At 38.0% G+C, this 25,662-nt stretch overlaps 1 protein-coding gene across 1 annotated transcript; it reads right to left on the bottom strand.

Annotated features, from left to right (window-relative positions):
- Positions 1–11,273: 11,273 nt before the first annotated feature.
- crebzf (CREB/ATF bZIP transcription factor) lies at positions 11,274–14,152 on the bottom strand. The gene is made up of 4 exons (XM_031727387.2): positions 13,961–14,152; positions 12,360–13,169; positions 12,094–12,169; positions 11,274–11,688 (listed from the first exon to the last, which is right to left on the bottom strand). Exons 2-3 carry the CDS (start codon positions 13,124–13,126, stop codon positions 12,160–12,162), a joined length of 777 nt encoding a protein of 258 aa, XP_031583247.1. The 5' UTR covers positions 13,127–13,169; positions 13,961–14,152; the 3' UTR covers positions 11,274–11,688; positions 12,094–12,159.
- Between the last annotated feature and the right edge of the window lie 11,510 nt (positions 14,153–25,662).

Raw genomic sequence — 25,662 nt, forward strand, 5'->3', positions numbered from 1 at the left:
ATTACTTAAACGTATACAGAGACTACAATGATTATTTACTTTGAGGTTTTCTTTTTTTCTCTCATTATGTAACAAAATGAAATGTCAAGATGAAAAGACATTTTTTGGTCAAAGAAAGTCAAAAACTAATATATATAACTTTCGTACCAGATTAGTCCCAAATCACAAACAAGTCAAAACACTATTACTACATAATGACCAATGCAATCTTCCACTTTTTAATGTGACCAGTCACTCTGAAGAAGAGTTCTGTAAAATGCATGTAATGAGTGCATAACACTTGTAACCTTGTTGCTACAGAGATATTAACCGAAATAGTAGAAGCAATAAAATACATAAGTGAAGATTTGCTGAAAATTTGCATTAATGTTCCCATGCAAATTCCCGTTCCCAACAAACTCTGCATGCGGCTGCGTGTGAATCTGTGTTCTGGAAGCTTTTGCTGTGTTGTAAATATTTTTACTCCGTTGCTGTAGGGGTGAGAAGTCATTTTCTTTTGGAACCTTTTCTCCTATTTTTTGGTTAGGGAGGCAGTTAAGAGACCTGTATTTTCTTTTGGGTTTTCTCCGAGTAGGTAAGCCAGTTGCATTTCATTTCTAGAGAGCTTTGTTTGTTATTTTGGCCATGCTCACCCTGACGTCCACTACCTTTTGGGACTTCAAAAACTGACTGGATGATGTAAATCTGTGGCAATATTTGGTTTGTCTTCCTTGAGAGCAGGGAGTGTGGGGGCATTTTCCTTTTTTTTTTTTTTTTTTAATTTTCCTTGTGTTGCATACCGGCTTCCCCTGGGCTGGGGTGTAACATCTTGTTCAGTATTCCAACTTAAAGACATTAACAGAACTGGCCTGACCAGATGTGTCCTCAGAAACCTGCCCAGTTTCTCCCTCAAGAATAAAGGCAAACCTCGAACCCTTGTAGACTTTCTGTGAGCCAGAATGTCAGTTGTCTGAAAGATACAAAATCAAGGCTAAAACTATGATATGGCCTAAAATGAAACCTTTTTATTATCTCACACCTATAAACAATTTTTTTAAATGCTTTCTGCATGGTAGCATGTGTTTGAGGTTGAAACTTAATGAATCCAAGTTTTCCCATTAGGCATCGTGTGTGTTTTTTTTCCAATTCACTTAGACTGGTGTGAAAAAGTGTTTGCCCCCTTCCTGATTTCCTATTTGTTTGTATGTTTGTTAAATGTTTCAGATCAAACAAATTTAAATATTACACCCAGACAACGCAAGTTTACACAGTTTCTATATGAAGGTGTTTATTAGGCTTGGTTCATCTGAACAGGCAAGTGATTAATGACGTCCGAAGCTTCATTCGGCATGTCACTGCTTCAGTACTTGATTCAGTGGTTTGTAACACATTGAATCATTGGCGGGATTGATGGTTTGTTTTGGTGGTGATTTTGTGTGAGAGATAGTGAACCAGCGTGCAACATAATAACGGACAGCGAGGAAGTTCTGCTTCTTCATGAATGAAAAGCAGTTCATTAGCAATTCAACCCCCAGGTCTAAAATGTACATAAGAAGTAAACTATAAGTTATAGTATATTATATATAAACCAGCAAGTGAAGAAAACAGCAATTGATATAAACGTACCTGTCCATAGGTACATAATCACGTGGATGCAGGGACCTCACAGCACAACCATACTCCCAACCAAGGTTATATTGTATGATACAGTGTACAGTGCATTATACAGAGTACAGTGTACACAATACAGTGTATTTTATTTTTATTTATTAAAACATCAAGAAGTCACAAGCAAAGGGAGAATACACCATTGCACATGTTTAAATAATGAAGTTTTATTTATCAAAACAATTTATTAATCAAATCAAATAGACACCACAATTTTACACGTTTAAAGCACTACTATGGAGTAGTAGCCCAATATCTCAGAGACCTGTCACATGATATGAAACAGAAGCTGTCAACTCAGCACTTTAGAGTGGGCAATCACAATGAAACTGTTAATTTCAAGTTGTAGATTCAAGCTGCTCTTCATATTTTTGGCCACCAGATGTCACCAAAGAGGACTGTGAAAATCTTGGATTAATGAACTGGGTTTCAATTGTTTTCAATACAACATTTGATGCTTAAGCTTCATTTGGCCATCATTAGTTACAAACCAAGGTTCACCGTCACTATTGTTAACTATGAGAGAGTGCTACAGTCACTGTCTTAGGCAACATGCCAGCTAGCTTGCTAACAAACACAGACCATCTCTGCAAACACTGAATGAACGCTCTGCACTTGTACGGAAAGTAGTAGCTTTAGTATTTACTGTAAATACTAAAGCTACTATTTTCCGTTGCACATATGTAAATTTTACATATGTGCAAATCACTTTAACTACGCAAAAGCACGAGCGTTACATAAATGAGAACTGCGAGAGAAAAAAGGCGGTATAACTTTGCAACCTATATAAACTTTTTGAATACAAACAAACAAACAAAAAACAGCTGTCTAAACAAATAGCTCCCTCCAAAACTTAAAAAAATCTTACCTAGTTAGTTTGTGGTCTAGGTAAACATATAATTATACTGCTACAGGCACTGTCAAGCGCAGTGGTGCAGGGATGTCATGATGACATGCACACGTGTGTACCGCTCGCCCCTGCGGGCGGTCAATCTTTCAAGCTTGGGTCCTCTACCAGAGGCCTGGGAGCTTGAGGGTCCTGCGCAGTATCTTAGCTGTTCCTAGGACTGCGCTCTTCTGGACAGAGATCTCCGATGTTGTTCCCGGGATCCGCTGAAGCCACTCGCCTAGCTTGGGAGTCACTGCACCTAGTGCTCTGATTACCACTGGGACCACCGTTACCTTCACCCTCCACATCTTCTCAAGCTCTTCTCTGAGCCCTTGGTATTTCTCGAGCTTCTCGTGTTCCTTCTTCCTGATGTTGCTGTCATATATATATATACACACACACACACATGTGTATGGGAAGTGCGTAGATTTGGTTTTGGCACTGGTGGGGACGGTTGATTCAACCACCGAACCCTGCCCTGTTTCTTTTTTTTTTCCTTTTGGTCTTTGCTTCTTGATAAAAAAGGAAAAATATGCTTGCCTACATATGCTAATCTACATGCTTTTAAACCATTTAAAATTACAATTCATAGTTTTATATGTGAATTATATAATGTTAAGATAAGATAAGATAACCTTTATTAGTCCCACACGTGGGAAATTTGTTAAATTTTTTTTTCTAATACGTTAGTTATAAAAAAATTACGAGAAGAAAAAGATAAGAAAGAAAGAAACTCAGAATGAGCAGAGCTGCTGTAACAGGCTGCCGCACACGGGGGGCGCCGGAAGAGGAAGAGATAAATTACTATTAAACAAATGACTAAGTATTTTAGACTTTAGTTTACTTCAGCCATATTCCATATAAACCAGGTATCATACAAAAATAAAAATAGCTTCAAATACAGTCAAGACAATAAAAGAATATGACTTTAAGGACTTAACAACATTACTTCAGTTATAGTACACCAACATCTCTTATACATTAGCACTAAGGGAACACTGAATGACCTGGGGGTTTTTGTCCATAAAACTACTCATCTAAGATCACCACAAAATTATTCTTATGTGCTTGATGTGCCTCACCTTCGGCCCTGGCTCTTCCCCTCTGACTGCACTAGGACATATTGCCACCTGATAAAATAACACATTGATTCGTGCCATATAAAAAGTGAGACATGTCAATTCAGATTCTTTGTCAAATATACACTAATGAATTAATTTACATCAGCAGCCTAACAATTGTCATGATAATAAATAAATATAGTTAATCTATTACTGATGATTTGGTGCTAACCAAATCATCAGTCAGTCACCTGTGACCTTGCCTCTTCACCTCTGTCCAAGTACAACATGGCAGAGCTGCCTTTGTCACCTGATGAATAACAGTGAGACATTCCAAATACATGCAGTCACATATGTGCTTCAAATACAGTCATGAACCACCAAGTCATCATCCAATTTCACCTGTGATCTTGTATCACCATTACTCTCTGAGCTTTGTGTTGGTTCTTCTGTCACCTGACAAATGGATAATAAGAATAAAATGGGTAGCTGCTTCAGTGTTTCTGTCAATTTGTGCAGATCTTGTAGTGTGAGTGCATTTTTAAAACAATTTGTGCAAACTGCACTCCAAGGTGGAATATTTGCAAAATCATGACTACCTCATGATATTTTGTCTCAAAAATTAACCCTATGTCAGTACCATTAGGATGAAATTATTGTGTCACCAACATTTTAACGTTAGACATATAATTTTAACAGCCTCTTTAAACTAATATCCTGGCTTGCTCGAGGTTGCCGTTTTCTCTGACACTTTCAATCAAAATTATAAATGCTACTCTGGGAGACTGAGATAAGTAATAGTGCTGCCTGTTGTGCAGTTAGTTTCCAAAACACGTTATTCATGGTTACATACAATTTTAGACTGATGTGGGCCAAAGCCTTGCATAGCCTGTAACGTTATTATGACGGACACATTTTATGAGTGAACTTGACTTTAAGTGACTTACAGGTTTCTTTGAAAAATACTTTCTTATATTCAGGTTCTTCCTTTTTGCTGCCATCCTCCTCTCCTCCTTGCAGGTCCTCACAGCGCAGGCTTGCCGCTGCTAAAACTAAACAGAGCTCCCTGAAAGAAACAGCCAATTACATTGGCCATATTTGTCACATGAGGTAGGTCTCCAGTAGAGAACGTAATTTAACTCTTTCTGCACCGCTGGGTGAATGAGACGTTGACAGATCGTTTTTTTCTTTCTATCGGTTTTGTTTTTCTTTACTCGAAGAGATCAAATTATTGGTGGGGACAATTCAATAATCGCTGGATATTGGTGGGGACATGTCCCTTCCGTCCATGCCAAATCTACGCCCTTGATGTATGGCATTACACTCAAGCCTTGTTAACTAATGTCTACACATATTCCCAAAGAACTATCTTAAGTTTTCTCATCCTCAAACTTTAAGTAAATTAGACTAGATATAATTAAACGTATAATTAAGGTTTTCAATTGGCTAAACTCTGCTTTGGTTTTTTCCACTCTTTGCCCATCTCTTCCACAGTTTCAGAACTTCCTTTGAGTTTCTTTGTCCACAGCAACCTTTCATAGACTCTCTTTGGATTCATTGGGTTTCTTTGTTTCCTTGTTCCCAGCTAAGATTGCATATTCTCTATGTGTCTGTGTGGTTACCTCCAGGTACAAAAACAGTGCCTTTTATATGTACGCAAACGCGCGTTGCAAATTCTTATCTGGTGCACGTCTTTTATTTTGACAGCGCATGCGCACCTGCGGACCACTTATGTGCACCCCTGCTCCAGAACCCCCGATAAGGATAAGTTGATATTACAGATCAGCTACCACATTAAAGCGTTATATACACATCAATAATCATGATGCAATGATAATGTATAGGATTCCAAAAAGGGCCAGTCTATATAATGAGTATGTTTATTATTCATTTGAATATACTTTGATCACATATCTTGTCCACTATTAAATTACTTTAACTCAGTACTTTAATCTACCTTGCAAAACAATTTATCAAGTACAAAACAATATTTCAAGTCTTGTGCAACACCACTTGTGATATAGAGAATCCAGAGCTTGAAAATCATGCCTAATGTTTTATAATCGTTCTACACCTACTTTATTTTTGATAAATATTTGGCTTTCTTGTGGGCCCCCTGCTTTGTCATTGGTCCTTCCTGTCCTTCAACATTAAAAAATAAACCCTGGAAACACTCCAGCTACATCGTTGCATATACTTAACTTCTGCTTCAGAAAACACCCTTTATACTGTGCTTTCTGTCCCAAACAGAGCTTTCAGACTTTTTGTATGCAGTTTTTTCTGCTTTGATGTGGAATACAATATCACCTGTCTGAACAAACTAAAATAGCCTTGTTCTCGTCTCTTAAGTGATATTTGGACAGACTCAGCTGTGACATTATTATGACATCATAAGAAATACAGGTGGGATTCGTGACACTTTAGGTCATTGCCACATATCTGTGGTAAAAATTAAATATTTAGATGCTTTAGTCATTTCTCTTCTTTTCTTTTTGAAGTACTAGCTATTCTTGGAGGAGACTGTCTCTGTTAAATAAATGCAACTGGTGATATTTTCAAAAGCTGTCACATCAGAAAAAATTGGCTGGCTTTGTCAGGCGCTTCTGCTGAAGTAAAAGTGGGTGGGTTAGTTGCAGAGTCCTTATGACAGGCTGAATAGTCTGTTGTTGACTTATTGGTATATGACTTCTGCTTATCCTCTAATGTAGTTTTGATAAGGGTATGGCCTTGTGATAAGGATAAGTAGACTTTTGAATATGATCCCCCGAAGTACATCCTATTCATGTTTATTTTATTCTTACAGTTGTGAAGCTGTTGCTGGAATCTTGTATCAGATAAGAATGGGAGGACAGTCCTCTCCCAAAGTCCAGCAACCGGTCTCAGTTCTCAGATGTTTAAAGCACTACTGCAACACTGTAGAAAACATGGCCCGGCCTCAACTTTCTGATCATATGTGCTGCTGCCAAAATTCCAAATGAGTCATTTTCTCTCAAAATAGTACATTTCCTCAGTTTAAACATTTGATGTTACCTGTGATACATTGTGATTAAACTGTAGGCTTATGAGAGATGCATGTCATTGCACTTTGTCAGCTTCTTCAGAATTGCGGTTAAAACTGATGGAAGTTTCATTGGTTTGGAACTCAGTTTATGAGTAGTGGTCCAACATCTGGTAACAGATTCATCTTTAAGTGTTTTTGTTTTGGAAACTGTAACAACTGGACATAAGGACTCAATTATGTACTCTGAAATGGGATAATTAGCTGAAACACAAAAAAATACAGAATTGTTTTAATTTGGGTCTTAATTTAAAAAATAAATATTACATATATGTTAAACAAATAATTTGTCTAATAATCTATTTATCCATGGAAAAAAGCTATCAAAACCTACCTGTCCCTTTGTGAAAAAGTAATTGCCCTCTAAATATAAATGAAATCATCATTTAAAAACTGCATTTTGCATTTGCTTAGGTTATCAAAATCTGTTTGATGATGTAAAATGTGTGACAATTATGCAAGAAAAAAAAAAGATGCAAATCTTCACAGCACTGCTCAAAAACATTTAAGGAACGTGGATGTGTTTTTTTTAGCTGTCTATACAAATACGCATACAGGGCAAGTGGTGGATGTTCAAATTAATAATAGCCAAAGTTTCAAAAAGTAGTACGATTTCTTTGTATGTACAAGAAAGCAAAACATTCAGCCTTCCCTAATTTAGTGATCTCAGACATACAAATCTGCTTATAAGCACAGAGCCTTCACCCACCTACTGTTTGATAGATACAGTAAATCAGGACACAGTTGCTTTAAATTAGGAATGTCAAACTCATTTACATTGGGGCCGCATACGTGTACTGTCCTGTAATTAAAAAGCAGAAACTTCTCCATCAAGTAATTGTTTGTCTATGCATGTGGCAGTGTCTTTATTAGTAGTACAGATAGCTGCAAAATTTATGTAAATAGAGTAAAGTCCAAAATCCATGCCCTCCACATTTTCCAAAGGCATCTAGTAGGCTGGCATCTTTCCTGGATCAAGTCTGACCTCAAGGTTTGTTGCTTTAACCTTGGAGCTGGTCGCCGCTGTATCACTGGTGATTCACTCGGTCTGAGATCTTGAGGGGAGCGGTGAGCACTCCTGAGCTTATGATTTTTAATGAGACTGAATAGTTGAGTTTTTTGTTTGACACACCTGATTTAAACTGACTGAAGCTGAAACTGCTCATTTCTTACAAAGTTGTACAAGAAACAGTCAACAATGTCCACGTATGTCACATACAATGCTCAAGTACCTTAAATATGCATTATTCCTCATGGCCAGCAGGGGGTGACTTCTTTGATTAAACATGAGGTTATGTGAAATCATACATTTAAAACGAGTGTTCTTTATCCTTGGTAAACACTTCACTGGTGAGTTTATGATCTCAATAGTTTGAGGTCTTACTAAAAACAAAATTATATTCATTTTTCAACCTGTTATCTTAGGTCACTACTGTGTGAGTGTACCATGTCTCAGTTTGTCAGGGAGACCAGGGGTCCGTTCTTCGTACCTCGCTTACTACATCCAAGATCAAATGACACATCCAAGATCAAATCATCGCGCTAACTTTGAGCTCGCTAATCCGGTTCTCCGAACACACCTGTTGTTGACGATTAGTATAGCTGGATGAAGTAATCTGAGATCACTGGGTGGCTTAAAAGGGGTTACGCATCGATAGTAGAAACATTGATCGGCAACCCTGTGATTGGTCGGCGAAGATGTCGAAGGAGCGCGCTCAGTATTTGACAGCAGCAGAGCAAGAACTCTTTATTGAGGGATATCAGGAGTTTCAGAATTTAATCAAAACGTAGGGGAACACTGCAAAGGCTGCAAAAGCAAGGAGAGAGGGCTGGCAGAATGTCGCTGACAAATTAAACTCGTAAGTGATCCATGATATTACATTATATCATGTGATATTATATTATACCACATTATATTATATTACATCATATCCTCTTCCACATTAGAGCCACAACAGGACCCACTAGAACATGGGAACAAGTAAAAGTGAAATATAAGAATATTCTACAGAATGGTAATATTTATCACTTATATTGCTTTTAGTCTCTTGAAAAGAGACCCTGAAATAATCTGTTTGTTTGTTTATAACAGCAACCAAGAAAAGGACAGAGCAAGTAAAGACAGGTGGTGGTCCTGCACCCCCTCGTCACACCCCTTTTTGTACTGTGACATTTATTGACATTGTGGGTTTTTTGTAGTTTGACATAACACTCCATCACTTTTACCTGTTCCCATGCAAGGGGTGACTGAAGCATGCACAGTAAGTTGGGAAATATATCTATATATCTATAGAGTGAGAGAGAGAGAGAGAGAGAGAGAGAGAGAAAGAAAATAATACCCTCACGGGAGAATCGATATCTCTCTATGAGCACACTGTCGCGCTGAGCTAAAGGATCCTGTCTATCCCGCAATATACGCTGAATTCTGGAAACTCTCCTTATCAATCTTGCACCTTCCGCAATGGGTTGCTCGCGTACAAACGGACAGGACATGGCTGCGACAGACTTCCCAAATCCACCTTTGCTTTTATAGCCGTGGTCTCTCATCTTGATTGCACGAAGTAATTTACTATTACTACTCTAAAATATGAATTACATCTGACATAATCTACTACATGACATAGAATGATTACTAGTACATTTCCCTTTTTTTCGGAAATGACCTGTATGTATCTGTATGAAATCAATAAAAGAATCAAATACTGCATTATCTTTAGTTACATTTATAATATTTATTTATGGCAAAACAGTGGAGAAATATCGCTGTTGCTTTCGTATAAATGAAGCGGACATACCTGAGTGGCTGCGATCTAATCCTGTTTACATAAAGTAAGCCTGCTCCCGAGCAGGTTTACGCTTACGGATCTGTTGCTATGACAGCAAGTCCCGGATGAGCTTCGGAGAACCGAATGATCCAAGATCACGCGAAATCGTCAACAATCAAATCCGGCTAACTTACTTAGCGAGGTACGAAGAACGGACCCCTGTACTGCCCTGTGATGGCTGGTTTCAGGAAGCCAAATATGTCAACTGAAAATACTAATAACCTAAAAATATCTTGAGGATTCACAACAGAAAAGCTGCCTCATAAATAATTATTAGCTGCATATAAATTGACATAGACACACATAATACTAGTTATTCTAATAGAAAAGAAATAAAACCAAAAGCAGATAAAAGGAACGTGGAAATGAGCAGGTCTTCTTTATCATTTCTTAATATTGTATAATCAGGGTTTACAAAAAAATGCTGGGCTTCCATGTTAACACTCCCCAGCAGTTTACTGAATAAACACTTAGCAGGTGAAATGGACCCTTTTCTAACCTTTAAATGAGTGGTATGAATTGAACATGGCCACTTTCCCTGCTGCTATAAACTGGTTTTAGCCCATCTACTTCAAGTTTTAAGATGGCTTTTTTCCCTCCCCACTTGGGGAGTGCTTTGCATGGACGTTCTTAAGAGACATGACTCAACCACACACTGCCATTTGTACTACAAGTGGGGGAAATTTTTTTTTAACTACGAACAGCACTGGGGTTGTGCACGTGCAAAGATGGATGTTAAAAGCAATTCCTTAGTATTTGAAATATTTTGTCTTGAAATCAGCAATACACAAAGTCAAGTTGTTTTAAGTACACAGTTCACATGTAGACTCATATCCATGAGGATTGACACAGATAATCATTAAGCTACAGATCTTACAGTCTGACTTGTATGTAAATGAGTTTCCCTTGTCGATGATTTTGGTTTTCAAATCAGAGTCAAACAGCCTGTAGCTAACCATCATGAACAGAAAAATATACAAATAAACTTTGGACAGTCAGAGAAGCTATGCACTTATTTGGTTTCCATGCAAGCTCAGACTCCACTTTCACATGCATCACAATTTAATGCCGGGGTGATAATCATTCCAGTCTGCATACGAGCACTGAAAAAAATGAAAGATCTCAGTGGATCAAAGGACTGTAAGGTAGTTTTCAAATAAACTATATTACAATGTATACAATATTAGTGACTGAAATTAAAGCAGTTCACTTAAACCCATCTCCTGTCTACAGACCACACTTGTACTGCGTACAGATCTGATTCATTACACCCATTTTCACTTCAAAATAAAAGCTTTCCACTAGTTCTCACATGGACAGCTTTTCATGTGAAGCTGACTCAAGGATAGAGCAACTTATGAAAGCTGAACATTTGAATTGAACTAATGAGTTAAGCTCAAAGAAAGTAAGGTTTCCTGTTCCTAAGTAACTACACAACTACTGAAAGTGGTGTTTGACAGTCACAGGGCTACTGTAGTAGTGAAAAGATCACCAGGGACTGGCTTGGTACAGTTTAAGTGGACTGACCCAGACCTATGAAAACGCCACTAATTTTAGGTGTAGGATGTGGCTGTGTAATCTGAAGTAAATGGGCTAAAACATGGGCAAGATGAATAACCCCTGTGGGCCCTCATGCTTTGTGCTTCCATCAAATGAGGTCTTGGTCATTTGTTTTGAAAACCTTTACCAGACTTGACCCAAATGTTCAGTTTATCGGCAGAGAGCTTGCTGTTTAGAGAGAGAAAAAGAGATACATTAATATCAACAGTACAAAACAAGACTCAAAAACAAAACAAAACAAGCAGATGCTTTTAAGTCAAAAGTACTGCAAATAGGATTTATTCGTCCAGCATTTCTCAAAGGCCATTTACCTAAAACAGTATGTGTTCAGAGTTATGTACATATTTACACATTTTTTTTTCCCACTTACAGCAGATTTGTCTATGTATGTTAAATATACATTCCAACAATATATACAAGTTATAACTCTGAGACTGTTAAACTTGTGTTTGCATAAACGAGAAGCTATAGTCAGCCCTTAAAAATGCTGCAAGAGCTATGCTGACAGGCTCTGCAGCTACAGATGTTGTGGAGTAGTGATGAAATAGGATCACAAATACCATTTGATACCAATACTACCTTTAAAAAATACCAGGCCATGATGGCAGCCGCTTGTCCAGCCTCTTCCCCTTCCACCAGCAGAATCCACTTTAGCATAAAGAAAAATAGGTGGCGCTAAATGAAAGTATTCTTTTGTACAGGGGTGCAGGTTCACAAAGAGATTAGTTCTACAAAAACTGAACGTACAAAAAAAAATTGTCTTTCGACAGATTATTGCTTTTCCAATTTGAGACGATACAAGAGCACTCTTTGTGGACCCCCACCTTTATCTTAACATCTTAAGATTGAAGATAAAAAACAATTAAGAGTAAAATCTGATCAACTTTAATCAAGTTATTTCCTATAACAACGATCCATAAGGAAAAGACATGTGCTCAAAAAACTAGCAGGAAAATAAAGTGTATAGAAACAAAAACACTGGCGTCACGGCTGAATGCTATACCCTGTGAAATAAAACAAAACAAAAAATGTCTGTTCTTATCTGATCCTTACCAAGGAGCCAAGCAGGCAAAGGCGCTCTGAAAGCCACTCATCCCGCATGGTGGATCAACCAATTACCTAGAAGAAACTGTCAACAAGGTTTAGCAGTAACATGAACTCATTCCATCCAAACTCATTCCATCATCACACAAAAACACATACACAGTTCTTAGGTAATTAACCAATTCAAAGCGTTCATCCACCCTCAAGTTCAGCACACTGAGCCCCATCAAGCTCAGTCTCAATATTTGAAAACAGAGAGAAGTACTTGACCCTACATTTTGAGCACCGTGCTTGCACTCTCTGCACACTTGGTGCAGAACTCCACTGAGACATGATTCTTGTCCACATGTAGACACACACCACCAGATGTTTCTTTTTCCTCCACTCTGGCCCGTTTCCTGGGCAGGGCGTAGTCATGCTCGTTTAAGTTGGGCCCCTGGAAAAGCGAGGAAGATAATTTCATCCCATTCACACCGCTCAGCCTGGACAAGAGCTGGGCTAACATGCTCTCATTTGCCAGCACAGCCCTCAAGTACCTGGTTTCATCTTCCAACTCTTCCACTCTCTTGGTCAGCTGAGAATTTTCTAGTTTGAGCGTGCTATTTTCTGTTGAAAGAATGCCGATCTTCTGCTCCAAGCTGTTGACATATTCCTTCTTCTTGAGACGATTTAATCTGGCAGCGATGGCATTTTTGTTATTCACGTGACTTGACTGTTTTTGCCTGCTGTTCTGGGAGTCAGAAGAATCTCTCTCTGGAGATGAGGCAGTTGAAGCTTCAAGCCCGGAGTCTCCATCTTTGGTGTTGTACACACAGAGATCAGCCAAATCAATATTGAAGAGCGGGGATGAAGCATCTCTGTCTAGTGTCCATTTTAAGTCTTCAAACAGGTCATCAAGCTCTACTCCAGCAGCATCCATATCTTCATCTTGGAATCCGTCACATGGAATCGGAAGACCTTTCATACTTTCCACATCTACTGCCTCAACCTCTGCAGACTGCACTTCTGTGCTGGTGACAGTGCGACGACTTCTAGTGATCATTGTGATTTGTCAGCTGGACTGCAAGGAACCTGTCCACAAAGACCTGAACATGTAAAGACAGAAACATAAGTATGTTGGTGTAGATTTGACTAACAAACAAAAGTAATACAGTAAACACAGACCAATGAAAAATAACTAATCTACAACTGTACAGAATAACCTAAACATTTATAAAATTGTCGGCATACTAATATGAAAGACGTATACAGTATTTTCCTATTTGGGCTCGAAAATAATTTGCTCCTCTTAAATCACTTATGAATCATTTCGTGTGAGGTGCTGGCATTCTCCTTACAGGCGCGTTGAGATATCTTAAACGTACTATGAACGTATAATGGCCTCTTGCTAAGCTAACGGTTAGCATTAGCTTTACTTACAATAAGTACTTTTTACAATAAGTGCTCTACAACATACCGCAGAACGTCGTTTGTTCTATATAAAGTTACATTTTCGCATTATCGCAACATTTCGCAGATTAAGATCCTAAATAATAACATCATCACAAATATTAAGGGCTCTGTCAGCAAGCTAACTACAGAATTAGTTAGCTTGCTGACAGAGCCCTGGTTGTCCTAAAACGACGTTCGCCATACCGCCAAGCTAATATTCGTAAAATACGGTTAGCTTTGATTTAGTCATGAATGTTCTGACACATTGAAAGAGAAAGGTTAAATCTATCCAAGACATACAGTCTAATCAATTTGAAAGGTTGAAGCATAAAACGTCCTCTTTTACCGTCCGCTCACATGTTTGTTAGCTGCGGCTAACCTTGCTAAACACTAAGGCGCTAACTCATAATGACGCAGCACACCAGTTCTTCAACCGTGTACTTACCTCCCTTTTAGAGAAAACAGCAATAAATGCTTTCGGTATATCCGTTGATTAAACTACTAGGATTACAGATTGCTTATCTGTTTCATTTTTTCTGAAGAAACCGAAATTTTAAACACAAAACAACACGGAGCAGTCCAAAGACTGTAACCGAATAGCTTCACAGCTAGTTCAGACGACACTTCCGGAAAATTCTTCTTCTTCTTCTCCTACATTTTAATGGCGGTTGGCAAACAACTTTTACGTGCATTTACCGCCACCCTCTGGATTGGAGTGTCGGTCGGAGCGGTTTTTCAATCTATAGTCTCGGATACACACCTGTCGATCTTAAAAAGCCAAACACTGCCCTATAAATTACATCCCCTGCACTCCTTTGAAATATGTCCCTTACCCTTAGGTGAACTCTATTTTCCTGCAATTCAGACTTCAATATTTCCCTTTCTCTCTTGTACTTATCGCACTCCAACACTACATGCTCAAATGTCTCCTCTTGTCCACACAAGTCACAATTCCCTGTGTCATGTTAACCCATCTTTGTAAGTGTGCTACTGTTGTGTCCACATACTATTGCATTTGTTCTGTAGATGCATTTACCAGAAGCGCTAGAGGGCGCTAGTGAGTATGTTGTTGTTGTGGCATTTGAGAAGAAGAAAAAAGAAAACTAGAAAGCGAAAATTTCAGAAGAAATTTTAAGTGTGCCTATGCCGCTGCTAATCAGTGTAGTTTGCCATTCATATGGCTACAGAGAGCAAAACTCAGCAGAGCAGCCATTCTCCACCATGAACTATGGTAAAAACAAACAGCGCTCCCCCTTGTTTAGCAATCTTATAGACGAACTAAAGAAAATGGAGAACAAAAAAAGGAAAGGAGGTGTTTATGAAAATATCACTAAATCTGTCATTTATTAATTTTAATATTAATTAATGATCATGTCTCACCTCTAGTGTTCTTGGTCTTAATTTAAGGTTTTTCCTATAGCGATTGACAGATCACGTGACTTTCGCGCATTGCATGCCGGGAACTCGAGGCAAAACAATCCAAGTACCGCATCAAATGCAAGCATTTGCAGCACCATCAAAACGTTCATTCTCCGGTTCCAATACCTTCTTGGTTTTTCTTTGCCGCGCAAAAAAGGAATGTACAAAACTAAGGAGAACAATGCCGGTCCGTACAAAGACAGACTCGACGAAAAGGCAACGAAAAGATACGAGGAAAAAAATCAAAGGAGTGAAAGGGTCAGACCCTTACGAGCACACAGAGTGGACAAAAGACGTTAGCGTGCTGCCCAACTTTCACCACGCTCAGATTTATAATTATACGGTTCTTGGAGTGAGTGCATACACTCATGAAGTTTTTAGTAACTTCAGGTCACTGCAACAAGCCTGGGTACAGTTTACCGACGGATGGGTACAGGACCTTGAAATGCACCGTGTAGAACGACCATCGTACAAACAAAGGTAAGTTTACCAGTCTCACAAATCGTCTTCATAAATACACAATCGTTAACCGTTTATTAATATAACCTTTGAGCTCAACGGTAATTAATTAGTAGTGGAAATAATCTCTGGTACGCATTACAGAAATGTAGCAGTGACAATAATATTGTATGTTGTAATCCACTGGGCAATTAGTGACACAAAAAAACTGTTTTATCCTGTAAATAAAAGTATATGTTTTTGTCAATGTACCGTGGTAATAACAGAAGCGAAAAACATAATATTGTGTCAGGACAATTCACTATTTATGCACATTAAACAAAGGAGCATAGCGCGACAATTTCTGTTCAGCGCCACACTTGCTTGTAACCTATATCACCAATTATGTTATGAAAAATGACATATTAACTGCTACAAAACACTGACCTTTGTGGAAATGCTTGGAGCAGACTAACATGTGAGCAGGAGTGTTCTGAGACGTTATATTTGGTATATCCAGACCATCCGTCGGCTTTTACTTCGGAAACATGGCTTAAACAATTTCTCTTCAACGACGTAATCCGATAAAAAAAAAAACAAAAAACGATCTCTTTACCCTTCGGCTTCCCGTGGCTGTCATGCCACCGGCTATTGCAGTTAATAATACAACAGCTTCTTGCCATTTTTTGGGTTTCTTTTTATCGCTGTGTAACTGAGTTCAATTGAAAGCCTGCGTGCGCTAGTACCTCTTGCCTCAAGTTCCCAGAATCCTTTGCGGTTTTACCCCTGAATGACGTCACATTTTCAATCTCTATCCTGGTGGGCCGGTCTCTAGTCAAAATGCCCGGGCCGAGTTTTTGTCCCAGTCCAGCCCTGGTTGCTAATATGGGATGTCTTGATAAAACGAGCAGATATTTGAAGTTTACACACCTACATTCTCGCCTGAAAATATCTTAAAAGTTTATTTTGTGACCTAGAAACACTAATAAAAGACATATAAAATGAAGTGGTGGCCGCCATTGTTTACTCTGTAGAGACGTGCTATGAATTGTGGGATATGGAGTTTCCCCCCCCCAAGCATGCATCTTTTCGGCTGTACTACTCCCGGTATACCACTAGAGAGAGCCAACACACCACAAATGAAGTCTGTTTCTATGGGGCCAAAAGTAGAATCTTTCTCAGGAGCCTAGAAATTGGCCCAAATTTGCACTAAAATCAAAATATTTAAAAAACTATAAAAGTCATAAACACCAAAAGTCATACCATACTAGAAAAAGTTTGCATTTCCTGCGAAAATGCTGTGTGGATGCCTTAACGCTGAAGCTGTCTGCTGAAAAGCTGAAAAAGATGAAAAGTTGCAAAAAGTTGTATGGTGGTGAAGAAACTGAAAATTCTTTTGAAAACAGTGGAAGAAGGAGAGATTTTTGCTTAAAAGTGGTGAAAAGCAAAAAATTCTACTGAAAAGGGGTAAAGACGGCGAAATTTTGCTAAAAAAGTGGTGAAAATAAACAACAACGTTGCCCTGAGCAGGATTCGAACCCGGCCCTCCTGGCCTCAAGGTAGCTACTTATCTCACTGAGCCAAACTCATTCTCCCAATTAAGAGGTGGAGAGACTGACAATTTTGCTGAAATGAGCAGAAGCTGCTGAGAATTGCACTGATAAGAGGTGAAAAGGCTAAAAAGTCTGAGGTGAATCAGCAGAATTTCTGCTGAAAAGAGGCAGAACAACCTGGTTCTGCTCAAATTCACCAATCAGAGGCACTGCTTCTGTCTGCTTCATCAGGCTGTGTACTTGTATGTATTTCTGCCATGGGGTGTTGACAAGAATCTGAGGTCCATATTAGAAAAGCTGCTAAAATCATAAAACTTTGCAGAATTGTAATAAATTAGCAATATAAATTACAGGTCTGTGATAGTGTATCAATTTGTAGTGAAAAAAAAAATGTTGAACAAGGTGGGATTGAACCCACGACTTTTGAGCTGCAGAGCCGTGTCATTACTGATTGCGCCACCTGGAAAGGGGGCGGGCGGCTGAAAAACAAACACATGACCAGTCAAAAAATAGATCGCGGTGAGAGGCGAAAAACGCCGTTTTTTGGAGTTACAAAACGTCGTGTAACTCAAAAACTAGATGGGATAGAAGCATAATTCTTGTACTGGGTGAATCAGCAGACTTTGGTGTACTTTGACTGCGATTTTCATAGCTCTTTGTACCTCCGTAGCGGAGATATGACGAGAGAAGAAACGGCTTCATTTTCGGAGTTTGAAAACTGAGAGGAGGACAGATTTCCATCCCTCAAACAAACGTAATTCATTGCTCAACGGTAAGATAATTGTAAAAACTGCTTCCACTGTGAGTGTCAGCAGTGCTGAAAGTAGCTGAAAAAGATGAAAAGTTGCAAAAAATTGTATGGCGGTGAAGAACTGAAAATTCTGCTGAAAACAGGTGAAGAAGCACAAATTTTTGCTGAAAAGTGGTGAAAAGCCAAATATTCTACTGAAAAGGGGTAAAGACGGAGAAATCTTTGCTGAAAAGTGGTGAAAAGAAAATTTGCCATGAGCAGGATTCAAACCTGGCCCTCCTGGTCTCAAGGCAGCTACTCATCTCACGGACCCAAACTCATTCTCTCAAAGAAGAGGTGGATAGACTGACAATTCTGCTGAAATTATCAGAAGCTGCTGAGAATTGTGCTGATAAGAGGCAAAAAGGATGAAAATTTTGCAGAAAAGAGGTGAATCAGCAGAATTTCTGCAGAAAAGAGGCAAAGAAGCAGAAGTTGCGCTGAAAAGAGGTGAATCAGCAGAGTTTCTGCTGAAAAGAGTTTTTTTCTGAAAACAGCCAAAAAAGCTGGAATTTGTGCTGAAAAGGGGTGAAAAAAATGAAAATTTTGCTGAAAAGGGGTGAAGAAGCTAAAGTATACCAAATCAAAGTATTTGTGCCAAAACATAGTATTTCTGCCATATTGTGGTATTTGTGCCACAAAAGTTACTACATTACAACATGAATACGGATTAAAGATGAAAGAAACTGGCAACAAATTCCTCCACTACAAACCAGTCTGATACCACTTCTTGCAGTGTTCACGTTTACTAAGGCACTACCCAAAAGGCGCCACAAGAGGGCACTCCAACACAAGAGATGACCTATGTACACTGATGCACTTAGTAACAGTCAGCCTCCTACTTAGCCACTATGTAATACAGCGATATTACAGTGTACAAATTCACATAAATTTGCAGGGGGAACAAACAAAGCAGGAACAAGCCCAAAACAATCAAATAACTGCGCTGCCATAGCTATCGCTAACTAGCACATACGCTAAAGGTAACTAAAACCAATATGCACAAGCAGCAGGGTAAACATCTTAAGCATGGAACATTAACTCACGTTTATGTGACACACACCATCCCCAACAAATACAGGATGGGCTATTTGCTCCCCTTCCCAGCAGCTCTCTCCTCAATCGTTAGCCCAGGAACGAAGGAAGACCATCTAGCTCAGAAGTCCCATGAATTCCCTCACTGCTGGGTAATGTAGCTCACACTAACACAGGTTTTTCTACAAGCACAAATACTATAACATAACAGAAATACTGTGATTTTGTTGAAATACTATGCTTTGGGACAAATACTATATTTTGATTTGAATACTATGATTTGCAACAAATACTATGATTTGGCACGAGTAGTATGATTTAGTACAAATACTACGAATTGGCAGAAATACTGTGACTTAGTAGTAATACTATAACATAACAGATATACTGTGATGTTGCAGACATAGTATGTTTTTGCACATATGCTACGATTTTGCTCAAATACTATGAAATTGCAGTAATACTATGATTTTAAAGGAATACTTTGATTTGGTAGAAATACTATGCCTTAGTAGTAATATTATAACATAACAGATATACTGTGATTTTGCAGACATTGTATGTTTTTGCACAAATACTACGATTTTGCTCAAATACTATGAAATTGCAGTAATACTATGATTTTGAAGGAATACTATGATTTGGTAGAAATACTATGCCTTAGTAGTAATACTATAACACAACAGATATACTGTGATTTTGCAGACATAATATATTTTTGCACAAATACTACGATTTTGCTCAAATACCATGAAATTGCAGTAATACTATGATTTTGAAGGAATACTATGATTTGGTCGAAATACTATGCCTCAGTAGTAATACTATAACATAACAGAAATTTTAATTGGGCACAAATAACATGATTTGGCAAAAAAATACTATGATATGGCAGAAATACTATGATTGGATACAAATACTATGATTTGGCACAAGTACTATGACTTAGTACAAATACTATGATTTGGCACAAATACTATGATTTAGCAGAAATACTATGTTTTAACATAAATAATATCTTTTCAAGGCTCGCAAAATTTCAAAATCTCTAGTAGCCCTTCGGGCAGGCACTCTTCAGTTTTTGGTAGCCCAAAAATAAATTTAAGTAGCCCGAATAAAAAAGAGAGCAATTTTTTTAATGTTTGTATCCGTTACAATATTATACATTAAAGTATAATATTGTAACGTAAACAAAAATTAATCAGAAAGTTGTTAAAATACAAATCACAACAACTGTATAAAAATCACAGTCATCAACTCAAATACTTGTTTCTAATTGAACAGAAATGTCTATGAACTTGTAAGAACTGTGTAGAACATGAATCAGTCTGTGTCAGATCCTGAATCTGAAATTTCCACTGAAGTCACACGTAAGGGGTAAGTGGAACCAAGATCGAGGCCATTTGCTTTTTGAAGTTTGCAAAGACTGCTAAATTTTGACAATGGTAGTTCACTCTTTGCAACATAGTATGCTTTGGAAAGATTTTTCAGGACTTCTGCTTGTGCTTGGTTTATTTTTAGTATGTTTTTTGCAATTGCTGTTTGTTCTGGGAAAGATATTGCATACTGAGCAATAATGCATTTCTTGCATTTGTCATGGGTTCTGATGGGGTCTTTCTTAAAATTACTGGTCCCAGTTACAAAGGCACTTGTCGACTCAAATGAAATGAAACTCACGACACACCTGGCAGAACATTATGTTATTTAGCTCGTCGTATTCCAGCCACAGAAATTCTTTTGTCCATGAAACCAAAAAAGCTGAGCTTTCTTTTTGCCTCATAATCTGATTTGTCATAACTTTTCCGTTTTGTGGTCGGCTTTTCATTGGCTGCCCCTTCTTCACCCTGACCTGTCTTATTTGGCTCAGCAGAACTAAAATACCGGCGTAAATCCTGCTGCTTTTACACAGGTACTTACATAACGGTCAGCGATTCTCTGCGCAATCAACCTCTCACATGTTTAAGCTTGCTGTGGGAGATTTCACTTGTCACGTTTGAATAGTAGCTAATGAGTGATAAGACGATGTCAGAGGAATTGGTGCGCAATTAATCGTCACTCACCAATCAGTGCTGCCGCTCTCTACACACCGTTCGCGCGAACGCAAAGTGAAAGTGAAAGCAAAAAATAAGCACAAATTAAAACGCGATTTCAATATGTCACATATTGGCAGAGGCTCATCAATGCCAATGACATAATTACTCAGCTACATTTCCGAAAGAATGCAAAAGCATTGACATATATTTTCCCTTCCTATGATAGCCCGACGGGCAGGGCTGAGATAGATTTTGGTAGCCCGACTGGAAAAATCGCTAGCCCCGGGACGTCGGGCTAGCGATTTTGCGAGCCCTGCTTTTGACAGAAATTTCTGCTAAAAGGTACTATTTCTACTTTTTAGCAGAAATACTGTGATTTTGCATAAATACTATGAATTGGCAGATATACTATATTCAGCAAATATACTATAACATAACATGCATTCCTCCACTTAGTAGTAATACTATAACATGAAATAAATATTATGGTTTTGCCCCAAAACCATGATTTGGCACAAATACCATGATTTTTCAAAAATACTATGATTGAGCAGAAATACTATGATTGAGCAGAAGTACTAAGATGTAGTAGAAGTACTTTGATTTAGCACAAATACTATTATGGAGGAGTAATACTTTAACATGGGAGAAATATTGATACACACACACATACACAGAGAGCAAAGTGAACAGGGGCTGTTAAGAGTCTGGGCTTGGTATATCTAGGTCAGCTAAATTGGCTGCACCTGCTGTAATCAGCACTTACACACACAGACACAGAGAGAGCTATGGATTTTCTTCAGTGTATTTCTCACATTCAGGAATCCCCTCGAACAAATGGCCATAATTTCCTAACCGTAGGAGCTAGAACGGTCATTCTGACACCGTTTTGTTCAGAAGAGATGGGGGAATCTGCAGGTCTTCATAATTCAGAGATAAAATCTAAATGATTGAAGATATATGACTTGTAATACACTGTAACTGAGTAGAGGCAAAGCAAAACTGCCTTGACCTGCCCTCAAACAACGTTTTGTAACTCTAAATCTATATGGAGCATCAAAATCATTCTTTCATCGTAAGAAACAGCAGGCTTTGGTGAACAGTCTTGGAAATTTTCAGGTCTCTGTTGAAATCCATCAAAAAGATATGACGAGAGAAAAAAGTGCCTCATTTCCAGAGTTTGAAATCTGAAGAGATCTGAGCAAGGCACGAATTTCCTATCCTCAAACAAATGTAACTCATCTCAAAACGGTAATAGGTGAGAAAAAAATTCTTGAATTGTGAGAATCAGCAGAGTCTGAAGGTATATTGGCACAAGCCTCATGTCTCAACTTTGTTTCATTAAGGAGATATGACGATTTAAAAATGAGAGTCATTAGAGAAATCCAGCGGTGATTTTGAACAAGCTCTCCATTGACTGTCTATGGAGAGTTTTAAGACTTTGTGTTGTTCTGAGGAGATTTGCAAAGAATCTGTAACTCCCACAACAATGATAGTGACATTTACTGAAAGCCAGCAAAAATACCTACGTTTTGATGTATAATTTGTGGGGGTTGAGTGGAAATTGAGCGAGTAGCAAGAAGTTGTTCAGACAAGTGGTGAAAATTCAGAAAGTTTCACTGTCCACTCTGAGTTAATTGCATAGCAACCATAACAACGCATGTATTTTCTGAAAAATCACAATTTTGCAACTGAAAACTTAAAGAGGGATAAGATTAAAAACGGTAGAAGATCTGAAAAAGCTGAATCATACAGGAATAGCCCAATACTTTGAGAACATTTTAAAGTTTGAATGGAGTTTCTAGGTGAAAGTATGAGGAAGTAATTAAGTTTCAAAAACAGGCAAGTTTTAGCAGAATTGTGGAAGTTTTCCATTCATTTCAATGGGACAAATTAAAGGAAAAAAGTGTAATATTTTAAAAAGTATATTAGTAATAAACACCAAAAGTCATAGCAGGAAAGAGCAGAAAGAGCAGAACAGTATAGAGTTTGAACTGAGAAAATCGGCTGAAAATTGAGGAAGTAGTTAAGCGCCGAAAAACGTACGGAAGCAACCAGAATAATAAAGTATAAGAAAGAACTAGAAAAATTTGCATTTCCTGCGAAAATGCAGTGTGGATGCTGTAATGCTGAAGCTGTCTGCTAAAAATAGCTGAAAAAGCTGAAAAGTTGCAGAAATTGTAAAAACTTTGCAGAAGCAAAGGAACTTTGCTTAAATGTAGTAACTTAGCAGAACTACAATATCTTAGAGGGAACATAATACTTGGCAGAAATACAATAGCATAGCAGAACTTAGCAGAAACATTTTAACTTACCAGAAACACGATAACTTCTCAAAAATACAAGAATTTAGGAGAAATAGTATAACATAACAGACAGAATATATATAGCCAAACATTCTTAAACATTACAGAAATACTATGATTTAGAAAAACAGTACAACATAGCAGAAATGCTGTGATTTAACAGAGACACTGTAATATACTATGAATATTGTAATTTTATATAAATACTATGTTTTAGCAAAAATACTCCAGTTTAGCACAAATATTATAACATAGCAGAAATACTATTCTATAGCAGAAATGCTATATTTAGAAAGAAAAATATAATATAGTAGAAATACTATGATTTAGCAGAAATCCTACAATATAGCTTAATAACAATGATTTAGAACAGATACTATGATTGAGCAGAATAGTAATAACTTAAGTGAAAATATTGGAAAAGTAAAATGACAAGCTGAATAAAAAGGAACATGGTTAAGTTTGCTGTTACATTTTTACATTTTTATCCAACAATGAGATGCTACCATAAAAAGGGTCTTTCTCTCTCTCTCTCTCTCTCTCACACACACACACACACACACACACACACACACACACACACACACACACACACACACAGCAGCAGCAGAAAGTGAACAGGGGCTGTTAACAGCATGTTTCTAGGTCAGTCAAACAGCTGTGAGCTTCTCAATTTGAATCTACCAATCAGAGAGGCTGTGTGCTTTTTCCCGCCAAAACTGGTGCACCAAGTGCAGGCTTTTACACATGCAGCACAGAGAGAGACAGGATTTTTACAGTCTATTTCTCATAGTCAGGACTCCCCTCAAACAAACAGCCATAAATTCCTAACCGTAGGGGCTAAAATGGTCATTCTTAGACCGTTTTGTTCAGACGACATGGGGGAATCTTGAAATGTTGACCATTAAAAAAAAAAAAAAGAAATATTATAGATATATGACATGGATTATCTTTTGACTTAGAAGCCATGAATGCCCCCATATGCAAATTTGAATGTCTCAGCACTCAGATATGATTGGCTGGCTGGGAAGCCATGAAGGCAACAATATGCAAATTTGAATGTGCAAGCCCTCAGATATATGATTGGTTGTCTTAGAAGCCATATAAAAAGCAGTAAAACTGTACTATGATTTGGTAGAAAAACTATAATTAATCAAAAATACTATATTTGGCAGAAATACAATTTTTTAGCAGAAACACTATAGTTAGCACAAATCTTATGAAATAGCAGAAATAGTATGATTTAGCAGAAATGCTGTATTTAGCACAAATACTGGAAAGCAGCAGAAATGCTATGACTTAGCACAATATGAATAACTTAAATAGAAAAATTGGAAAAGCAAAATGGACAGCTGAAAAAATCCTGAACATGCTAAGGGTCCCTCACATGTAATTGTGAAATGAAAACAAATCAGCAAAAAAAAGTATAACAGTCACACAATCAAAAATATGGACACATATGGAAACACACAAGCACAGAGAGACACACAGATTCAAATTCAGTCAACCAGTCTAAATATATTGAATTTAAATCATACAATAAGATGCTCCCATAAAAACTCTCTCTCGCCCTCTCTTTCTCTCTCTCTGTCACACACACACACACACACACACACACACACACTAGCAGCAGCAGCAGCCAAACAGCCTGGGAGCTGCTGAATTTGAATCCACCAATCAGAGAGGCTGTGTACTTTTTCCCGCCAAAACAGGTGCACCTGTTTTTACACACATGCAGCACAGAGACAGGATTTGTGCTGTCTATTTTTCATAGTGAGGATTCCCCTCAAACAAATGGCTATAATTTCCTAACCGTAGGGGCTAGAACAGTCATTCTTACACCGTTTTGTTCAGAAGAGATGGGGGAATCTTAAGGTGTTGACAATTTATCTTGAAAATATGAATTATTGAAGATATTTGACTTCTAATGCACCATAACTGAGTAGAGGCAAAGCGAAAACTGCCTTGACTTGCCCTCAAACAACGCTTTCTAACTCTAAATCTCTTTGGAGTATCGATATCATTCTTTCACCGTAAGAGACAGCAGGCTTTGGTGAACAGTCATGGAAATTTCCAGGTCTCTGTGGAAATCCATCAAAAAGATATGATGAGAGAAAAAAGTGCCTCATTTCCAGAGTTTGAAATCTGAAGAAATCTGAGCGAGGGATGAATTTCCTACCCTCAAACAAACCCAATTCATGGCCAAATGGTAATAGGTGAGAAAGAAATTCTTGAATTGTGAGCGTCAGGAGTGTCTGAAGATATATTGGCACAAGCCTCATGTCTTAACTTCGCTGGGTTAAGGAGATATGACGATTTGAAAATGCCTCTCATTAGAGAAATCCAGCGGTGATTTTGAACAAGCTCTCCATTGACTTTCTATGCATTTTCCAGACTTTGTGTTGGTCTGAGGAGATTTGCCAAAATTCTATTATACAGAAATACTGTAATCAGCACATATACTGTAACATGACAGAAATTCCTCCACTTAGTAGTAATACTATAACATAACACAAATATTATGATTTGGCACAAAAACCATGATTTGGCAAAATACTATGATTGAGCAGAAG

The sequence above is a fragment of the Oreochromis aureus genome, linkage group 20, assembly GCF_013358895.1.
Source record: "Oreochromis aureus strain Israel breed Guangdong linkage group 20, ZZ_aureus, whole genome shotgun sequence".
NCBI lineage: Eukaryota > Metazoa > Chordata > Actinopteri > Cichliformes > Cichlidae > Oreochromis > Oreochromis aureus.

Bases quoted from the DNA above. Each gene is read 5' to 3' on its own strand.
- crebzf (XM_031727387.2), bottom strand. From the start codon at position 13,126: ATGATCACTAGAAGTCGTCGCACTGTCACCAGCACAGAAGTGCAGTCT.